The sequence below is a fragment of the Cydia pomonella genome, unplaced genomic scaffold (genome assembly GCF_033807575.1).
Source record: "Cydia pomonella isolate Wapato2018A unplaced genomic scaffold, ilCydPomo1 PGA_scaffold_166, whole genome shotgun sequence".
Classification (NCBI taxonomy): domain Eukaryota; kingdom Metazoa; phylum Arthropoda; class Insecta; order Lepidoptera; family Tortricidae; genus Cydia; species Cydia pomonella.
The window spans coordinates 72609-92339 of NW_026907808.1; the positions used below are offsets into that span (position 1 = coordinate 72609).

The 19731-nt window shown below is 36.6% G+C and overlaps 2 protein-coding genes across 6 annotated transcripts in view; both read right to left on the reverse strand.

Moving 5' to 3' along the window:
* Positions 1–309: 309 nt before the first annotated feature.
* On the reverse strand, positions 310–9172 carry LOC133533443 (zinc finger protein 28-like). 5 transcript variants are annotated; one of them, XM_061872425.1, is made up of 4 exons: positions 8856–9172; positions 6034–6163; positions 5215–5339; positions 310–3893 (listed from the first exon to the last, which is right to left on the reverse strand). In XM_061872425.1, exons 2-4 carry the CDS (start codon positions 6150–6152, stop codon positions 2695–2697), a joined length of 1443 nt encoding a protein of 480 aa, XP_061728409.1. In that variant the 5' UTR covers positions 6153–6163; positions 8856–9172; the 3' UTR covers positions 310–2694. The 5 variants fall into 5 exon arrangements, with proteins under 5 accessions (XP_061728409.1, XP_061728408.1, XP_061728407.1 ...); XM_061872424.1 differs by having other exon boundaries at positions 8544–9172; XM_061872423.1 differs by having other exon boundaries at positions 8481–9172.
* Positions 9173–13259: 4087 nt separating this feature from the next.
* Positions 13260–19731, reverse strand: part of LOC133533444 (spectrin beta chain, non-erythrocytic 5-like) — a 109185-nt gene continuing 102713 nt past the window's right edge. The window contains exons 84-85 of the mRNA XM_061872427.1: positions 15767–15851; positions 13260–15544 (exon numbers count right to left, since the gene is read on the reverse strand). Of these exons, the coding sequence (XP_061728411.1) occupies positions 15433–15544; positions 15767–15851 (197 nt within the window). The 3' untranslated portion in view covers positions 13260–15432. The remainder of the gene's footprint in view (positions 15545–15766; positions 15852–19731) is intronic.

The following is a 19731-nucleotide window of genomic DNA, read 5'->3' on the forward strand; positions in this document are numbered from 1 at the left end:
TGATCATTTGCTATTCTCATCGTGAAACACACTTATCTTTGAACTACATACGAGGAATTAAATGCTTATTCTAACGTTAATCTAATAATATATTATATACTTAATAAAAATACTGTTCAACTATGGACTTGTATTATTTACTCAAATACTTGTAAAATTACTCTTACTTAAGCGCCAATTCACACTTTATCGGGACCCGATTTCGGGCCCGAGAATAGTTATTTGTTTTACAAGGGGGCAAAGTTGTTGTTTAACCGCTCGTGCTAATATTGATACCCGAGCAAGCGAAAGATTCCACGAGCGTAGCGGGTGATTCGAGTAGTGGAATCTTGAGCGTTGCGAGGGTTTTAAGTTCACGTGGGTTAAACAAACTTTGCCTCCGAGTGAAACACAAAAATGTTCACCACACCAACGCGAGGATAATACTATGAAATACAAAAAAATCAAACCAAATTAAATCCAAATGAACGTAATAAAAAAATAATATTCAAAATCATCATTTAAAAGTCAATTCTGCCAGATAACATAAAGAAACAACTCAAAATTTGCATCTGATTACTTTGCCCCACATGTGGATAAAATGCAACTTTCTCATTAGTTTTTGAACAAACTTTACCAGTTGGTGTGGTGAAAATAATATATCTCCGTTTCACCAAATATCAGCACATCGTTTAGAATATTTGAATTGTAAAGAAGCGGCCAAGTGCGAGTCGGAATCGCCCATGAAGGGTTCCGTACCATATATGACGATTAAAAAAGAACTACTTACTAGATCTCGTGCGAACCAATTTTCGGTGGAAGTTTGCATGGTAGTTCATCATATATTTTGTATTTTATCATTCTCTTATTTTAAAAGTTACAGGGGCACACACACACACACACACACACGCACACATTTTACCACTTTGGAAGTGTCTCTCGCGCAAACTATTCAGTTTAGAAAAAAATGATATTGGAAACCTAAATATCATTTTTGAAAACCTATCGCCCACTACGTATGGGTTTGATGAGAAAAAAATTTGAGTTTCAGTTTTAAGTATGGGGAGCCCCCAAAATTTATTGTTTTTGTTTTTCTATTTTTGTGTGAAAATCTTAATGCGGTTCACAGAATACATCTACTTACCAAGTTTCAACAGTATGGTTCTTGTAGTTTCGGAAAAAAAGTGGCTGTGACATACGGACGGACAGACAGACAGAGAGACATGTGGAACCATAAGGGTTCCGTTTTCCATTTAGCTATACGGAACCCTAAAAATGGTTCATATGCAAAAATATCATACATTGAAAATGTTTGGCAATTGGAGACAAAGTATTTATTACATTTCAAATATTGTTAACGATGTGCTGATATTCCGTGAAACGAAATCGATTATCTGACATCGAAATCTGGACTGGGGGCCTACCGCGAAAACTGAATTTCGCACATTGCGGGGATCTTTCTCTTTTACTCTCACTAAGACGTAATTAGAGCTACAGAGAAAAATGCCCGCAATTGACGAACTTCGACTTTCGCGGTGGTTGTAGCCCTGATTTCAGGCCCAATATCGGGAAGCGGGGATAGCTTTTACATTAAGGCCAGTCCAGACGGTAACTATTTTTCGCCAATCTGATGAAATTGTATGCTCAAATCGGATTTGACTATAGTATAGTTTGTCAAACAACTTTGTCAGTAGAATAGGCGTGAAAATCAAACTTAATATCTTATTGAGAAAGCTCCTGTATTTCATTTGTATACCCTCCTATATTATTTGTTTATAGGAGCGGATGTAGGTAAGTTTGACGCTTAGAAAAATCGATTATGTTCCTTGCAAATATAATGTTTAAGTTTTTTTATTAATTAGTATTTCAGTGTTGTTAAACTTTCAGCAAAATCAATCACATAAAGTTTATGAACGATTTGCCGTGGTTTGATTGTGAAACCACACCTTCAATATTATGCTGTTGGTTTTCATGAATAAAAAACGTTCCGAGTATAAAATAGTATACAAAGTGAACATTATACTGGTTGCCTGTTATGCAAATACATTACTATGCTACTAAACTATAATTACTTTCGAAATTATGTAATTCGTTTTTATTGTATTTGTTTTTATACCAAATCATAATTTCTACATTTCAAAATTATGCAATTCAAGTTATGCAAAATGAAATTTCGCGAATTGTTATTATTAAAAACATTACACACCCAGATAATTATTGCCTCTATTAAGATAATTAAACTGCATATTATTCTTACTTAATATGAGTACAATGTTTTGAAAATAAACAACACACAGATCAACCAAGCCCCAAACCAAAAAATACTAGGTACTAGGGTGACAATGAACATACTTAAATATATAGATAAACAGACAAATTAATGCCCCTGGGTGTGTAATGTTTTTAATAATAACAATTCGCGAACCAGCCTCCCCCCCACCCTACCTAGTACCTAGGTCACCCTAGTACCTAGTAATTTTTGGTTTGGGGCTTGGTTGATCTGTGTGTTGTTTATTTAAGAATAATATGCAGTTTAATTATCTTAATAGAGGCAATAATTATCTTAATTCTTCCCATTGTAAAAATCAAAGTTGCATAAGTTTTTTTTGTTACTATTATCTTTTTTGTTCACAACATGCGGGTTCACGGCGAGAATCAGTTGGAAAATGCGACTTTGGAAGAGAACAACTGAAACGTAGACATTCACTTCATTCCTTAGTGTACACTTTTATTATGACTTCTAAAACTCTTTGCGGTTTTAAATTTCATGTGACAGATTCCGCAGGTGTTAGGCTTACTCGTATACGCTTCAATATGTCGTTTCAAATAATTAGAGCATGTAAATTTCTTCGGACATATTTCACAGCGAAAAGGCCTCTCTCCCGTGTGAAGATATTCATGTTTCTTTAAATGGCTCGAGTGCGAGAACTTTCTGTCACACACTACACACGAGTAAGGTTTAATCCCTAAGTGTACACGCTTATGAGCTTTCAAATGGTTTAATTGTGTACTCTTATAATGACACAAATCGCACGAGTAAGGCTTCACTCCTGTATGGGTTCGCCTATGTACGTTTAAGGAAGTCGATGTCCTAAACTCCTTTTTACATATTTTACAAGAATAAGGGTTCTCTCCAGTGTGCACTCGTTGGTGAGTCTTTAGATTGCTAGATTGTGTAAACTCTTTCTTACATATAGGGCACGAGTAAGGTTTATTTTTATTGGCTAAGTGTACAGGTTTATGTCGGTTTAAGGATCGTGCGGTTGGGAATGATTTCTGACATACTCCGCAAGTGTGAGGCTTCTCTCCCGTGTGAATTAGTTCATGGTTCTTCAAATATTCTTTCTGCGCGAACTCTCGTTTGCACACGACACACGAGAAAGGTTTGATCCCTGAATGTGTACGTTCATGTGTTTTTAAATGGTGTATTTGCGTAAAGTTTTTTTCGCACAATTTGCACGAGTAAGGTTTAATACCCAAGTGTATACGTGTATGTATCTTCAAAATGGATATGGTTTTAAACTTTTTCTGGCAAAATTCACAGTTGTAAGCCCTTACACTAGTATGAACATTTTCATGTGACTTCAAGGAACTTGAGGATCTAAACTTCTTGCGACATATTCGACAAGAGTGAGGCTTCTCTCCAGTATGGGTGTATTCGTGTTCCCTTAAACTTCTGAAAATGTAAAACGCTTTCTTACAAATGACGCACGAGTAAGGTTTTTCCCCTGTGTGAATGAATTCATGATTTTTTAAATTATGTTTTCTAGTATACGTTTTTTTGCAAATTACGCAAGAGAATTTCCCTTTGTTGTCAGTGTTTGTAAGTGTGGTGGAAGTACTTCCATGACGCTCGCTCGAGCTGGTGTCGACCGACAGTTCAGACTCGCTGTCGCTTGCTTCATTCGATGAAACTGAAAAAAAGTACATGTTTGAGTTATTTATAAAACTAGTTAATTCTTTTTTTATTTCTACATACAACAGAATAGATACCACAGGGCTCAATTTTAGGCCCCTTAGTATTCACACTATTTATAAATGATATTGGGTGCTTCATCCTGTATAGGCATAAATTCAAAATTCAAAATTCAAAAATTTATTCTGCAAGTAGGCCTCAAGGGCTCTTTTACAAGTCAATACAACATTTATAGTAACATCATATAGTGACATGAAAAATACATAACAACATTTATAAATACAACAGCCAATACCTGGGTAAACATTACATTATAATAATCTTAAAATAAATAATTAATACAATACAATAGAGATGTATAGTCTCTATGGTTAAAAACACATTAAATCTGGAGATGTAAAAGGTCCCCAATGTCAGAGTACTAATACTAATAAAATTTGGAGGTGTAAAGTCTCTCCAAGTGTCAAAATAAAATTTATACTAAATAAATAAACCGCGTCTGGACTGTTAAACTAGCAGTCTCATAAACTAATGCTACATTCTGTACATAACTAGTATGTACCAAGTCAAGTATATTATACAATATGACAGAGACGTATAGTCTCCACGGTTAATACATTAAGTTTGGAGATTTATAAGGTCCCCACGGTCTGAGAAAAATAATAATACACAATAATAAGATTTGGAGGTGTAAAGGTTCTCCAAATGTCAAAGAATAAAAAAAAAAAAAATTGTATGAAATACATATTTCACGTCAAGAGACTGTTAAGCTAACAATCTTAAAACTAGTTCTACAGAATACATAACTACTATGTATTTAATATGTCAATGTCATCATCAAAATAACTAAAACTAGTTATTTTCTTATATTATGACAGTTATCTTGTACCGCGAAATTCAAAATTGCATGATCACTTAAACCTTTTCGACGCCAGCGACGGATATATCGAAACCGAACCGCAAGACCAAAGACGGATTAATACGTCACAGATCACAGAGCAACATAGACTTACGTGCATGTGGATAAAGTTCAACTTTAGTGTTGACACTTCGTTGGCGTGGTGTTTGAGTGACAGCGTTTGTGTTTGACACGGCGTCGAAAAGGTTAAGACAGACTGAATTACAAGTTATCTGCTTTGCCCAAAGATTGACTGGTAGAGAATGCTTTGTAGCATTAAGACCACCTGTTGTACGTTTGTATTTTCTTTTGTGCAAGAGAAGAATAAATAAATCACGTGCGACTATGTGCTCTGCAACAGCCAGAATGTTTACATTGTTTATCTCGCTTCTTACTACTGTTATGTACACACATCACTCACCAGAGTCTTCATCATCATCAACAAGTGTTGAGTTTTGGCGGTCCTCGGTACTGTTGTTGGCGGTGACTGCGCTCACAACAATCCGCTCAAGCCTCACGCGGCAGTCCTTCAGCTCGATGGGTACACTGCGTTTTGAAAATTATTTATTTCAAATCATGTTAGTAACATAAAAGCTTTTTTTTTTTAATAGCCTGTTTGAGTGTCCCACTGCTGGGCAAAGGCCTCTCCCCTTGATTTCCACGATTCCCGATTTGGTGTTTCCTCCGGCCAGTTGTTCAGGAAGCTGTCCAGGTCATCCCGCCATCTCCGCCTGGGCCTGCCCCGTCCACGTCCCTCTACCGGCATCCACTTGGTGGCTATGCTAGCCCACCTCTCTGGGTGCATGCGGTAGACGTGACCGGCCCAGTCCCATTTTAGCCTAGCGGTTTTCTCGTCTACGTCAGCAATGCGAGTTTTTGAACGCAGCGTGGTGTTTCTTATTCGATCCGTTAGTTTATCACCTAGAATGCTGCGCTCCATAGCGTTCATAAAAGCTTTACTGAACTAAAATAGAGCCTTGGCCTTGTTTATAAGTTAATACCCTGAAACTTAAACTAAGTCGAATGTTTTGGTTTGGGTGTGACTATTATTTGAAATAGTTCTGAGGCAACATTCATAATAAATAAATATTATAGGACATTCTGAAACTAACGGATTTGTGGTTGGGTGTAAGCTCAACAGACTTGTGGTTGGGTATGTGGCGTGTGCTCTAAACTCTCTGGTGCCCACACCTGTGTATACGCTAGGTAGGTTTTTGGAATTATAACAAACATTACTAACCCTAGCTGTATTGGTTCTCTGTAGAATACAATCTCATCTTCATACAGTTCTTGTTTCAAGGCGACAATCTTTTCTGAGTCTTGAGAAGGTTCCTGCTTCGGTTCCTGCTTCACCATCATCGGGATTGAAGCTGAAACAACACTTAGTATAAAAAGACACATTTTTATAAAATATATTGCCAGTAAGAATTTAATGACTATTACCAAAGAGAACTAAGTATATAGGGGCTTATTATCATAGTAAATTATGTAGTCACAGTAAATTTACTGCCATGCAAAAAAAAAAGCGCTGGTGGCCTAGCGGTAAGAACGTGCGACTTGCAATCCGGAGGTCGCGGGTTCGAACCCCGGCTCGTACCAATGAATTTTTCGGAACTTATGTACGAAATGTTATTTGATATTTACCAGTCGCTTTTCGGTGAAGGAAAACATCGTGAGGAAACCGGACTAATCCCAACAAGGCCTAGTACCCTCTGGGTTGGAAGGTCAGATGGCAGTCGCTTTCGTAAAAACTAGTGCCTACGCCAAATCTTGGGATTAGTTGTCAAAGCGGACCCCAGGCTCCCTTGAGCCGTGGCAATATGCCGGGACAACGCTAGGAAGAAAGAAAGTAAATTTACTGCCATCTTTCGACACAGGATTAAAACTAAAAATGAAAAAAAGAAACTTATACATAGATAAATTATGTTTTATTTATTTTTTTAGAATGCCATGTTACCAAAATTGTTTCTACGAAATGGTATCGCCATCTACACAAGTATAGGCCAAATCTATGGCACTATCTTTTCGAGCATGTTTTTCTTGATATTATTCTTAGACTATAGATCTTTGCTGGTACTTAATTAATCCTAGACTCTGTTTTTTGCATTGGAAAATGATGGCTGAATTAACCTATATTTCTTTATATATTTCTGTTTTATCAAGAAATGTGATATACACCTTATGTTGGGTATAATATGTATTTTAACCCTTTGCCGGGTAAGACTGAAAAATAGAGGATTAAAGAAAATAAGAGCAGATTAGCCAGTTTTAGACTGCAAACTCACCAATATAATCTTAAAACAAAAATAAACGAAAAGGAGTCTAAAAACTGCATACAGCAAGTCCAAACGCAAACCTATTAAGAGTCCACAGCAAGCTCGGTTTTGACCTTCCCATACAGAGTTTTATTCTCATTTTATTTATTATTCATTTATTATTATTATTATTGCGATATATTTACACAGCATTACAGTTCGCACCAAAGCGCTGGCAAATGTATACATGCAAAATAGTACATAATTATTGAATTACAATTAAGTCATGCAAATATTATAAATTAAAAATATGTCAAGTGGTTTAAAATATGCAATTATACAATTTCATGTCAAACAATACAATAAACAATAGAAAACAAATCATTCATCCATCATCTTACAGTATTTCAAACATTCACGACATACATTTACCCATCTGCTAGCAAACACATCGCAGTCAGGGGCTGATGACAAGAACGCGTTAATTGTCCTGAGGGCTCGAAGAATTGGAGAGTTTCTGCACGAAACTGTACGCGCAAGAGGAACGGCTAAAAGACTAGAGCACCGCGGCCTGAGCTGGTTCTTTGTCACGAACGGTACCGAAAGTCTTACAAGTCTTGACACCAAGTCGGGACAGTCACTTTTGCCCCTCAATATGCTACACATATGTGTCAAAAACTTGTAATTACGCCTTACTTCCAGAGAGTTGAAGCCAAGTGATCCAAGCAAGAACTTAGTAGGGTATAGATAGGGATAGTACCCATGCAGTTTTTTATAGAGGCACCTTAAAAATGTTTTAAAACTATGTGTTGGATTGTAATGAAACTTTGCACACAAAATGACATGCAGTATATGCCTGTAATTTTATATTGCTCCAGCTTATAAAACAAACGAAATAGAGCTTAAAGAAGTTTTGAATGAAAAATTTAAATTGGCTGTACTTTTTTAACTATGGTATCTAAGGTGACACAAACTAACTACAGACATAGATATACCTTATCCTATTGTAAGTACACAGTTTCAGAGCAATCTATCTAGTCATTTTACAATGAGAGTGTAACTATGTTTGTATGGAGAACCAAGCTTGCTGCAGACTCTTAAGGCCAACCTACTCTACACAATTATCCTATTTTTAATTTGACCTTATTTGATTGAAATTAAGTGTATATTGTTGAGGTTGTATATAGTTTTTATATCCTTATATTGTCTCTGATAGTTTTAAGTTCTTTTTCTTGTATTCCATATTTGAATATTTGAAGTATATTTGTTTATTTACATTTTAATGTCAGTTCTCTAATCTGCTGCTGAATATTCAACTGCTTGTGTTATTTTCTCCACTTTCTCTAAAACTATTGAAGCCCCTCTTCTTCATATATTGTAATGTACCTAGGGCCTTATGAGGTTAAATACTTGATACAGGATTCAAACATACCTATCAATAACTATCACATGCAATCTTAAGTATTTTATTTAAAACCATTTTGATATTATATACCATTTTAAACTTTCGCGTTTTGGACACATTAAGCATATTTAAAACCGGGCCTATTGCGAATCCTCGTCTTTTACATGTTGTTCCCATTTTTAAGTATTTATTTTCCACTGATATTATAAAAACACAATAAGTAAACCGTCCGTTAATTATTTAAATAGCGTATATTATATAACTCAGAATGTATTTGGGGAAATTAATATAAATACGCATACAACTGGATATCTACAATATAAATTCAAGGTCATTTGATAAGCACAAGTGGCACAAGTAATACCGCATAGTAGGTAATGTTATGAGCGTAACATGTAGTACCAAGTTTTGTTAATTTCTTGTAATACTTGTAATACGTGGACGTTTTCAATAAAAATATTAAAAGCCTTTCGAAGGAACTACTTGCTAAAATCGTCTTCCATTGCCTGATGTAGCATAGGTATGCAGTTAATTCAATGTTATAAGATGTTTTATCAGAATGATTTATCAGTGATGAACCTCTAAGATTTTTAATTTAATTACGTTTAAACAAATAATTGTTTAGGAAACAATAAATATAACGCAATACGATGAGAAAACGATTTAAGGAATTTGACGTGTCAACATGTCATTGTCAAATGTGACAGGACAGTTTAAAAGCCATAGCATACGGGCGTATCGATCGGATCGTACCTTGGTCTTGTCAGCATAATTTCTTTCTCATTTTCATTTATAGCTACGTCTATAACAGACGTAGGGTAGACCACTTTCTACTCTCTTTTTCTACAAGCGGACCATGGTGGCAGTCTGGTACGCCGTATGCCACCATGGTCCGCTTGTCCGTCCGGTCCGCCAGTCTGTTGTAGCCAACCAGTAATAAAAATTATAATTGGCAAATCGAAAAAAGCAATATAATGTATGCTATTTTTATAATTCAAGGGCCTATTACATCCACACTCGCTATCACCCGATGTCACACCGTTGGCTGGTTGTTTAGCGCATATTACAAGTTTTTTGTATGGGGACACCACTTATTTTTTGACTTAACTTTATTTTTATATTTCTGTTATATAGCAAATGTATTATTAATACATATATTGGGATAGTTTCAAATACCTGCTTGTAACGGGTCCAACGCTACAATTTAAAAAAATTGTATTGGGACCCCCCCTATTTTTTATTTTTAGTTTTTTTTTCTACGCTTACACACAATTACCGAGCTGGATTCCAAATTTAATCCTTCCAGGTCATCTGGAAGCAGGTTAGATTTAGGTACCTACTATATGTCAGTCAGTGCTAAAATTTACGACTTTTTGACCTTTATATCTTTATAACCCTTTGAGCTAGCTTCATGAAATTTGGGCTTCTAGGTGTCCTTATGGATATAATTAAACACACGTAGTTTTATGTGTTTACGTTAAAGAGGTTTTAAGTTATAGAAGGGTCAAAAGTGGCACCAAGTGGTTCATGTGATATTACACTCGGCGCTGGCTAGCCAGTTCCTTTGCTTGAACTAAAAAGAATCTCCCTCAATTTATTATTACAAGATTTTTAGGGAAATTTTGTTTATTTTATTATTATTTGTAAAGCAGGCAGGCAGTTGAAAAAACGGATAATTCCTGTATCCAGAGTCATCAATAAAGTTTTCAGTGTTGAGTAGAATTTGCATCGTGCGTATCTAATTTATTCTTAAACTCATTGACACTTTGGGCCGATACTGTATCCTCTGGGAGCTTGTTCCAAGCTTTGAACACTCTGTTGCTAAAGAAGTGTCTATGAGGATTGTTGTAGGACCTGCGAGACACCAGCTTATACTAATGACCTCTCAGACGGTTGTTGTTATTGCGTTCTAGCATCTTATGAAAATCTTTGAGGTCATAGTGTTGGGTTAGTATTTCGTATGTCTCAATCAGGTCTCCACGTTTTCTGTGCTCTTTCAAGGTTGTGAACTTCAGGAAGTGCAGTCTTTCTCCATAGGGCATATTTTTGAGTTTCTTCGGTATCTTGGTGAAACTATGTTAAACCTTCTCCAACATCTTAATATCCTTGACCAACCTTGACCTTGATAAGGGCTCCACACTTGAAATGCATACTCCAGTATAGGCCTAACATGGGTTTTGTGAATTTTGAGCATCATATCCGGCGTCAGATTATTTTTCCTACTTTTTTTCAGAAAATGGAAGTTTTCTCAATAAAATATCCCATTTATGTAACACGTTATTCTACACCGTATTAGCTTTCAAACAGTAAAATGACCACGTTTATGTCTTAGATAAAACTTTTGTTATCAGCGGTCAAACAATGGCCTTACCAAGTGCGGAAAATAAACAAAATTTCCCTAAAAATCTTGTAATAATAAATTAAGGGTGAATTTTTTTATTAGAATTATTATCTTATGTTCATAGCCTGTTATCCTTGATCATTATTGTTTTTGATTCGGGTCGATGGGCCATTCAATTTAAAAGCAGTTACGTTTTATTTACATGTAGTATGGAAATGAGAAAAAAACTTTACAAAATCATAAAAAAATTGTAATAGCAAAAAAAAATTAACCTTTTTTCGTCAATGAGATTTGTCGTAGTTTCCCGGATTTTCCGATGTGCATATTAAAAAGACTCACACTGTATAATGATAATTATGCTTATAATTATGTTGCTGACAGTGAGACTAAGTTTAAACATTGGACGATAAAACAAAAAAGAAAGAATCAAGATAAGATTAGCATAAGTGTTAACAGTGTGCAGTGGGACACATCTTGGCTCATTCGTTTTTGTATAAAGCTATCACAGAACAGATCGATGTGATCATGATGTTTGCAAAGCTGATTACAGCTCTTACAAGAAATGAGTTTTTCCTATAATGAGTATGAACGAAGGGAATATGGAACGTTCGTTTGGTGCGAGAGGATAGGCGTGAGGGGACTGAGACCCATAAGTTCGTTAGCCGATCAGGATAGTCTACATGGTTCTGAGCAATTTTCATAGTATAAATTACGCTGGAACGATTATTAAAAGTATTATGTATTTTTTTTTTTTTTAATTATCGCAATTGCTCAATATAAAGTGAGAGTCACAATGGCGGGTATTCCTAAATAAAAATAAAAAAAAGCTTACCATATTTTTGTACCTAGTTTGTACTATTTCATACCTCCATTAACAAAATTTTCCTACTCCTCAACTGTTATCTGTCATTTATGCATTCATTAACACGAATATAAGAACATACATAAAAGATTTCAAGAAAAGTCTATATTGTCTATTCCTCATAAAAGCTCTTGTGCTTTTATACGCTATAACGTTACTGCGATTAATGGCTACCAACCTAACAAAATCAAAACGAATACGGTTTTAAACTAAGTGCATTGATGCCAACTTACAAAATATTCATTTGGTTGCATAGTAAAAATAATTACTTCATAAGTCAGAAACACGCATGTGACACCCGTAATATAGCAACACCCATAGACTACGAAGACCGCTTAGCGTTGCTTGTTAGTCTCCGTAGGCTACGGTGGCCAAAATTGAGAAAAAACTGTCCAAAAAATTAATTTAGCAGGTAGCAAGTACCAGGGCCTCATGAGTTACGAGGAGGTGTCGCCGACCGGCCGGCCGCGTGACAAGGTATGCTCGCGCGTCTTGGCTATATACTTTTGCTGTAATTTGTTTACCTAAATTAAGATTTATTTTTGTTGACTCGTAGGAAAAATATTGTATGCAACGTTGTATAAGTAGGTCAAAAAATTCTCGTGGCGTATTCCTTTACAATGTTCGCCTACGCCTTCGGCTCCGGCTCACATCCACTCACACTCACGCCACTCGCCTTTTTTGACCCTTCTTATACAACTGATGCATAAAATACTATTGTACCTCACGGTACTTAAAGTTATCACCAAAAAACACTACACCCGCAGTGCTACAAAGTTGGAAGGCTGGATCTGGCTGGAGGTCCCGTAATCGACCGAAGCGAAGCGAAGATCTCCGTTCTAGCTTGGGCAAAAATTATTTCGTTTGTCCGGATGTTCAGGTTGCATTTTCAACCGATTCTCAAGAGAATCAAGGTAAGATAGAATTAAGATATCAAGATATTTGGTCAGGTTCAATAATTATATAGTTTTTTTTGTCGATTCAGTTTTTGGGAATGGTTCAAACTGTCGGAGCCATGGAGGGTTTGCGAGCTACAGCCTACAGAGCCACTAGACAGACTTTTTCTAAAGAGATTAATAGGATATTATTATAGTGTAGCCAGCGGTTGAAAAAATGTATGCGTTGTGTGGGCGGAGTGTATTGGTATTGTCGATATGGGAGTGTATAGGGGAGTGTATAGGGGATATTACGCAGAACGCTGCGTAGAGGGCGCCAGTACCACGTTCTGAGGGCTTACCACGAAACACGAAAATCTAAATTTCGTTATTTGCCTCTCTATTCCTCTTGCATATTCGAGGGATAAAGAGACAGAGAGAAGAGAGGGAGAGAGAGATAACGAAATCTCGATTTTCGTGTTTCGCGGTAGGCCTCTGTAAACAAAGCGCTTTGATGCATCAATGGCATAGTGAAAACTTCTCAAAAAACTGTTTAAGGCATAGTGTGTATAAGTCACTCTGTGGTTTATGTGATGTGATAGTGCTGCTCTCTGGCGGCAGGACATTGCAGTAATACTCCCTATTATTGGCGTTCCGATGCTAATGTAATTCACTATTAATGTCAGAATATTTGACGAAACTTATAATTTATGAAAGAAAATACACTATTAATACATAAAAATATATTTCACATTAACAACTAGAAGCTTAAATGTAATAACATAAGAAAAATACATCAGAGTTTTAATACCAACGTCCAGTATTCGCTAGAATGCATTTTCATAAAGTAACGGTTGCATTTTCGGATCACAGCAAGCGTAAACACAATATAGCTCGAAAAATTAAGAAATATTCTATATCTTTAGGTATTTAAACTAAATCTACCCTCAAATGGCTCCTTAAGCCAGTTGAGGGTAGATGTAAACATTACATGATCAAATAATGTAGGTTAAAGTCAGGTCGTTCAGTGACAGAGCCAGGCGGTTTTGTATTTGGTTGGTTAACCAATAAATGTTATAAGTACCCGAAAATGTACAAATTGTTTGCATGTATTTAAATACCTAAAGATACAGAGTACAGACAGGACGAGGACTGTCAATAGTAGATAAAAAAACTACTCATCCACCTTATTGGGGTTTTAGTTCTAACATACTTCTCTGAGATTATAAGCTGATTATTTTGCAACTTACTGCGCGACATCACTTCAATGCCGCGTAACGTTACATTGTTTCAATAACAAAGCAATAAAATTGTAAAAATCAACGAATATTTCTATAATAGGATGTAAAGGGAAACAGGAGCGTAGGGCATTATAACGTTCTTGAGACACGCCGCCACTAATATCTGCACTAGTGCTTTAAAATATCCGAACATGAACTCTACAGCCTTGACAATAGGGTCGTAGATATTTAAAAACTACTTGTCCGTTGTGATATATCTGATGGAGTGCCTGTGCGTGTTGTATGGATGACAAAGTATGTTACGCGAGCATTGAACTTGTTGTATGAAAATGCATTGATGATATCTAATCGAAACACCCGAGCGAAGTTTAATAATGTCTCTTCTTCCTCGCGTTGTCCCGGCATTTTGCCACGGCTCATGGGAGCCTGGGGTCCGCTTGACAACTAATCCCAAGATTTGGCGTAGGCACTAATTTTTACGAAAGCGACTGCCATCTGCCCTTCCAACCCAGAGGGTAAACTAGGCCTTGTTGGGATTAGTCCGGTTTCCTCACGATGTTTTCCTTCACCGAAAAGCGGCTGGTAAATATCAAATGATATTTCGTACATAAGTTCCGAAAAATTCATTGGTACGAACCGGGGTTTGAACCCGCGACCTCCGGATTGTAAGTCGCACGCTCTTACCGCTAGGCCACCAGCGCTTAGTTTAATAATGCGCGAAGTTTAATAATGTATCATGTTTAAAGCAGTTTGTCAATAATTTGACACTTTTAAGAAATATTATTAAATGTCGGTGTTTCAGTAGTCATCTGTTTTATCTTCGCTCAGTTGTTCGTGTTCAAATTCTAACGGTTGTATGATTACAATTAAAAACTTAAATACTAAGTGTTGCCACGCGAGCCGCCACCACTCGTATGCTTGCTTTTATTATATTTGTTGTAAATCGAAATAAGACGATCAAAAGACCGGATTTCGTTTGGTATCGGACCGCGTCGGGCGGCCATGTCCGCTCGTATGGCAACACTACACATTATGCATACATATTACGTGTTTTAAATACGAAATAATATCTTATATAACTAAAATTATTGTCGATTATTGCTTGGAAATACATTTTTAAAACCGACTTAAAAATTGGTCCCTTTTGTGACAGGCGAATAAAACATGGGAATGTTTTTTTCTAATTGGTCCCTGATGATAGATTAAAAAAAAACATATATTTGTTACTGATTTTTTTTTGTATAAGAAAATGATACCAAATATGGTATCTGAATAATAATAATGTAAAAGGCACGATTTTGACGTTAAGTAATAACAATAATCTATATACACGATTTAACGTTTCATTGTCAACAAAACTTTATTATAAAAAGTAACGACACAGGTGGTTATGACGCAAGCATTCTAAATCTCGATAAAAAAAAATGCTAAATGTTTAATAAAAGATATTTTTCCATGTTTGTTACAAAATTACGTTTTTTTATTGTCTTCAAATTGCTTTTGAAGTAGAATAGTCGCGTGCGGCGACAGCCCAATATGAACCTTCGTGCATTGCGACAAGGCTCACGATGACGCGCCGCGCACTACAGTGACGTTCAGAGGGATAATGTAAGTGGTATTCTTGTTACCGGGCCGCCCTGCGACACGGTGTATGTCCCGACTACATGTAACTGCTGCGCTTCTTGCGGCTGAAGAGGCCGCCGAAGACTCCCTTCTTGTCCTTCTTCTCCTTGGAGACCCCGCTGACGGACAGCTCGGACTCGCCTGACGATCTGCCGGGAACAATACATTATAGTTATTGACAGGTTTTCCTGCTTGCCATGCTCTCGTTTGATCGGGTTCCTAGCCTAGCCGGTAGTGAACCGACTGGTTGGAGTTCCGGGAGGGGCTTTTATTTGTGTGTTCATCACAAATATTTGTTCCCCAGTAACGGATGTTATCTATGTATACACGATGCAATGTGCAGTGGCGCCATCTATAGTCTGTGGTGTTACCTGGAGGCCGGGCGCTGGTCGAGCGCGGGGGAGCCGCCGGCCGCGGACGCGGGCCGCTGCGGGGCGCCGCCGCCGCCGCCGTACGCTGCAACACGACCGCACTTATAAGCTACTCTGTACTCTGCACGTGGACACGTCTACACACGCCGTGTGGGGGGGGGGGGGGGGTCACGCCTAGCCAAGGTGACAATTGTACATTGACAAACGCCGATCGACTGGATATGATGCATGTGACGAAAAGTCACATAATCATTTCCACGCATTATGACACATTCGATTAGCGGGAATCGATTAGAATCGAACCGCTTGCGTATATTACTTTTATTATAAATCAATATTACTATTTTTTTTATAATTCTACACATTCATTTATACACCGTGGGCTGGTAAAACCCGACAGATTTCAAAGGTGTATTCTTGACCGCATTTAGAGACTAAAATGTCATACTAAGTTTCCTGCAATTCTTTTGAAAATTTGTTTCTGTAATAACTTAGTAAAAACACCTTTTTGGCTGCGACGCTGCCACAGTGAGACTTGGTTCAGACATACCTACTGACAGACATCAAACAAAAAGGAAACTCGCAATTTTTATCTGTAAATAAAAAGAACTTCACTTATTCGTTGTAATTTGTTTCTTGTTTCACCGAGATGTAAAAAGAGACACGTGTTGTCTGCAAAAAACGCAAATTTCGGCAAAACAAATTTTCTTTTTCGGCCAAAATATTTTTTTGCCGAATTTCACTCAAGCTTATTTAAAAATTTTAGCTCCTTATGACCCCGGGGATACGGGGTTAAAATCTGTCGGGTTTTACAGCCCACGGCGAATATTACGACGCCTGAATTGCATGAATATTTTAAATCACTATCAATTACTCAAGTAAGTAGTAAATTTTGTAACTAAGACACCTAGATATTCTGAGATTAATATAGTAAAATAGGTATGATTGTAACAGAAATCTATATATCTAGGTATTATTTTTCAGGAATTTTCCTTCAGAAAGTAGTACTCGATCGCTTTAGGATACGATTAATAAATGCATTATTAGATACTTATAAAATCTTAGTAACTAAAACATGTAAAGAACAAATTGCTGAAATCCAAAGCTGAAAAACAAAGCACAGACAAGCAAACCGCCACCGCAACAGACAAACACACAAACCCACAAACATACATATATAACGTATATCTAGGCAGACAAATAGGGTGGGCCATAAATACGTTGACAAACATTTTGTAGACGTGTAGGTAAGTAAAAAAAATATTCGTAAAAAAATTGTCAACATATTTTCGTGCCACTAGTCTATAGAACATACATTGGACTCTATGAAGAACATAAAGTAGATGGCTGGATCCTGAACGCATGAAAAATATATAAAGAGAAAATACTTAAATATTAAAGTATATATTTAAATGACCGTAAGGCAAAAATATGCTTCATACTAATTGTTCAAACTCTTGTCTATGCATGATAAGGATACCGACCGAATTTTTAGTCGTCTTTTTGTATTTGTCTTGAGAACGATGATATTACAACTAAGGTTCAAAATCAAACCCACGTGTTTTGAACACCATACTAATATGAAAGGTTCACACTTTTGCCTTACTTCACAGTTTTCATCCTAGATTTTACACGACAGCTGCCGTTTGCAGCGAGCTACGATGAAAACTGCACAATATAGGTACAATAACCTTATTTAATACAAGTTAACTATATAACAGATTTATAATAGAGGAAGAAAGAAGGCTCTGCAATACTTAAGCCTTAAAATAAACTAACAATTAGTATCTATTTAAGAGAATTTCCACATTGACCGACTCGATATCTGATGTATCCACCACAAACAAGTAAAAATGAATAAACCGCTTTTTATGCTTATTTATATTTTTTTTAAATGTTTATCGTTCAAAAGATAACCAAACAAGGATTTGGTGGCACAGTGCGCTCTCCAGCAGCTGCTTCTCTCCAAGGATCATCGGACATCCAAAATCGAGTCGGACAATGTGAACACGTTCTACTAAAATAATCAGATTGAACAATATGTTGAGGGGAGCTCTACAAGGTATTCACATTCATATGATATCTTAAATATGTAATCCACTTTTCTAGTTAAACTGGAGTTAGGGCAAAGTTACGATTGTATGGGCTATTAATATTGTTTTCATCTGATTTATTACAAAAACACTAGTTTAACTAACTCTACAAATTGTTAGTCATATAACTAAATCGTTAAACAACCGTAATTTAGAAAAACTACCATTCAGTCTCCGGCATATCATTAATAATATTAAGAAATAGTATTTCTCACAAACTTTTGCCTATAATAACAAAGTCTCCTAAAAAATATAGAATTATATTTTTACAAGAAAATATGTAAATATACCGGAAACTGATATTTTGGCATGAAAGAGGATTCTAGGGCAAGCTTAAAAAGGGCTCCCGGCTACCACACAGGCCTTCAATATTTCATATAATAGGCAACAGGACGACGAAAATGTCAAGAAAAGATTTCTAGAAGGTTGATAATATTAATGTTATACATTTCTACTATACCTAAGATTCATCTTTTAAAGATAGTGAAAAAGAATCCTTTATTTTTATTATTCACTGATTTAAGTACATACAAAGTCCTAATTGGTGTCGTTCAAAACAAAGTCCCCTGCCGCGTCTGTCTGTCTGTATGTTCGCGATAGATTCAAAAACTACTGAACGGATTTTCATGTTTTCACCGATCAATAGAGTGAGTCTTGAGGAAGGTTCAGGTGTATAATTTGTTAAGATTTTTTTTCTTTTTACCATGATAGTCTATTCTATACGACGAGAAGCGTTGGTAGCCTAGCGGTAAGAGCGTGCGACTTTCAATACGAAGGTCGTGGGTTCAAAGCCTGGCTGAGTTTTTCAGAACTTATGTACGAAATATCATTTGATATTTACCAGTCGCTTTTCGCTGAAGGAAAACGTGAGGAAACCAGGCTAATCCTAATAAGGCCTAGTTTACCCCCTAGGTTGAAAAGTTAGATGGCAGTCGCTTTCGTAAAAACTAGTGCCTACGCCAATTCTCGGGATAAGTTGCCAAGCGAACCCCAGGCTCCCATGGGCCGTGGCAATAAGCCGGGACAAACGCTGGGAAGAAGAAGATAGCTATACTACTAAAAAAAAGTAGCTGTGACATAACCGGACAGACAGACGGACATGACGAATCTATAAGGGTTCCGTTTTTTGCCATTTGGCTACGGAACCCTAACTAGGTGTCATCTTTTCTTGTCAATTGTCATCGTAGTTGATTTTATGAAAATGGCCAGGCGTTCTACTGTTCGGCGTCTGGTCGTGACAGTTCGGGCCGATGAGAAATGACAGTTTCATTTGTCAGCAGCATCTGGCGGCATCATGCACAAACCCCACATAAAATGGGAAAAGGCGAGGCGAAGAGGAAGAGGCTTCTAGCTGCAGCACGAGCTATTTTTTACATCATTCTCTTATATTATTAGATCATCAAACCCATGTTCGAAATTATAAATAAATATCCAAGTTTATTGAGTTTCCAAAAATGACATTATTATCATTTATAATCTATGTACTCAAACTATGTAGAGTCCGTCTAAGCTAACTTTGCTTGATTTGAAAAGATCAATTATAAACGTCATGTTTTCATAGAAATTTGACATTAATAATGACATTGCCACACTGTCATTGCTAATGCCATGCAGAGTTAGTTTGGTCCGTCTCTATATACAGGATGGAAAAATTTAAAGGGCCCTGGAGGGAGTGTCTTAAAACATTAAGTTAGCTCATTTCACTTAAAGGCGACACTCTTTTATTTTTAAAAAGAAATAAAACTGTATTCAATGTTTTTTTTTAATTCGATTATATCGCCTGGGAATAGAATCGACCAAAAAAAAAAAACGTTCACTATTTTATTCCACTAGTCGATATAGTTCATATAGTTCAAAGTGAAGAAGATTGAG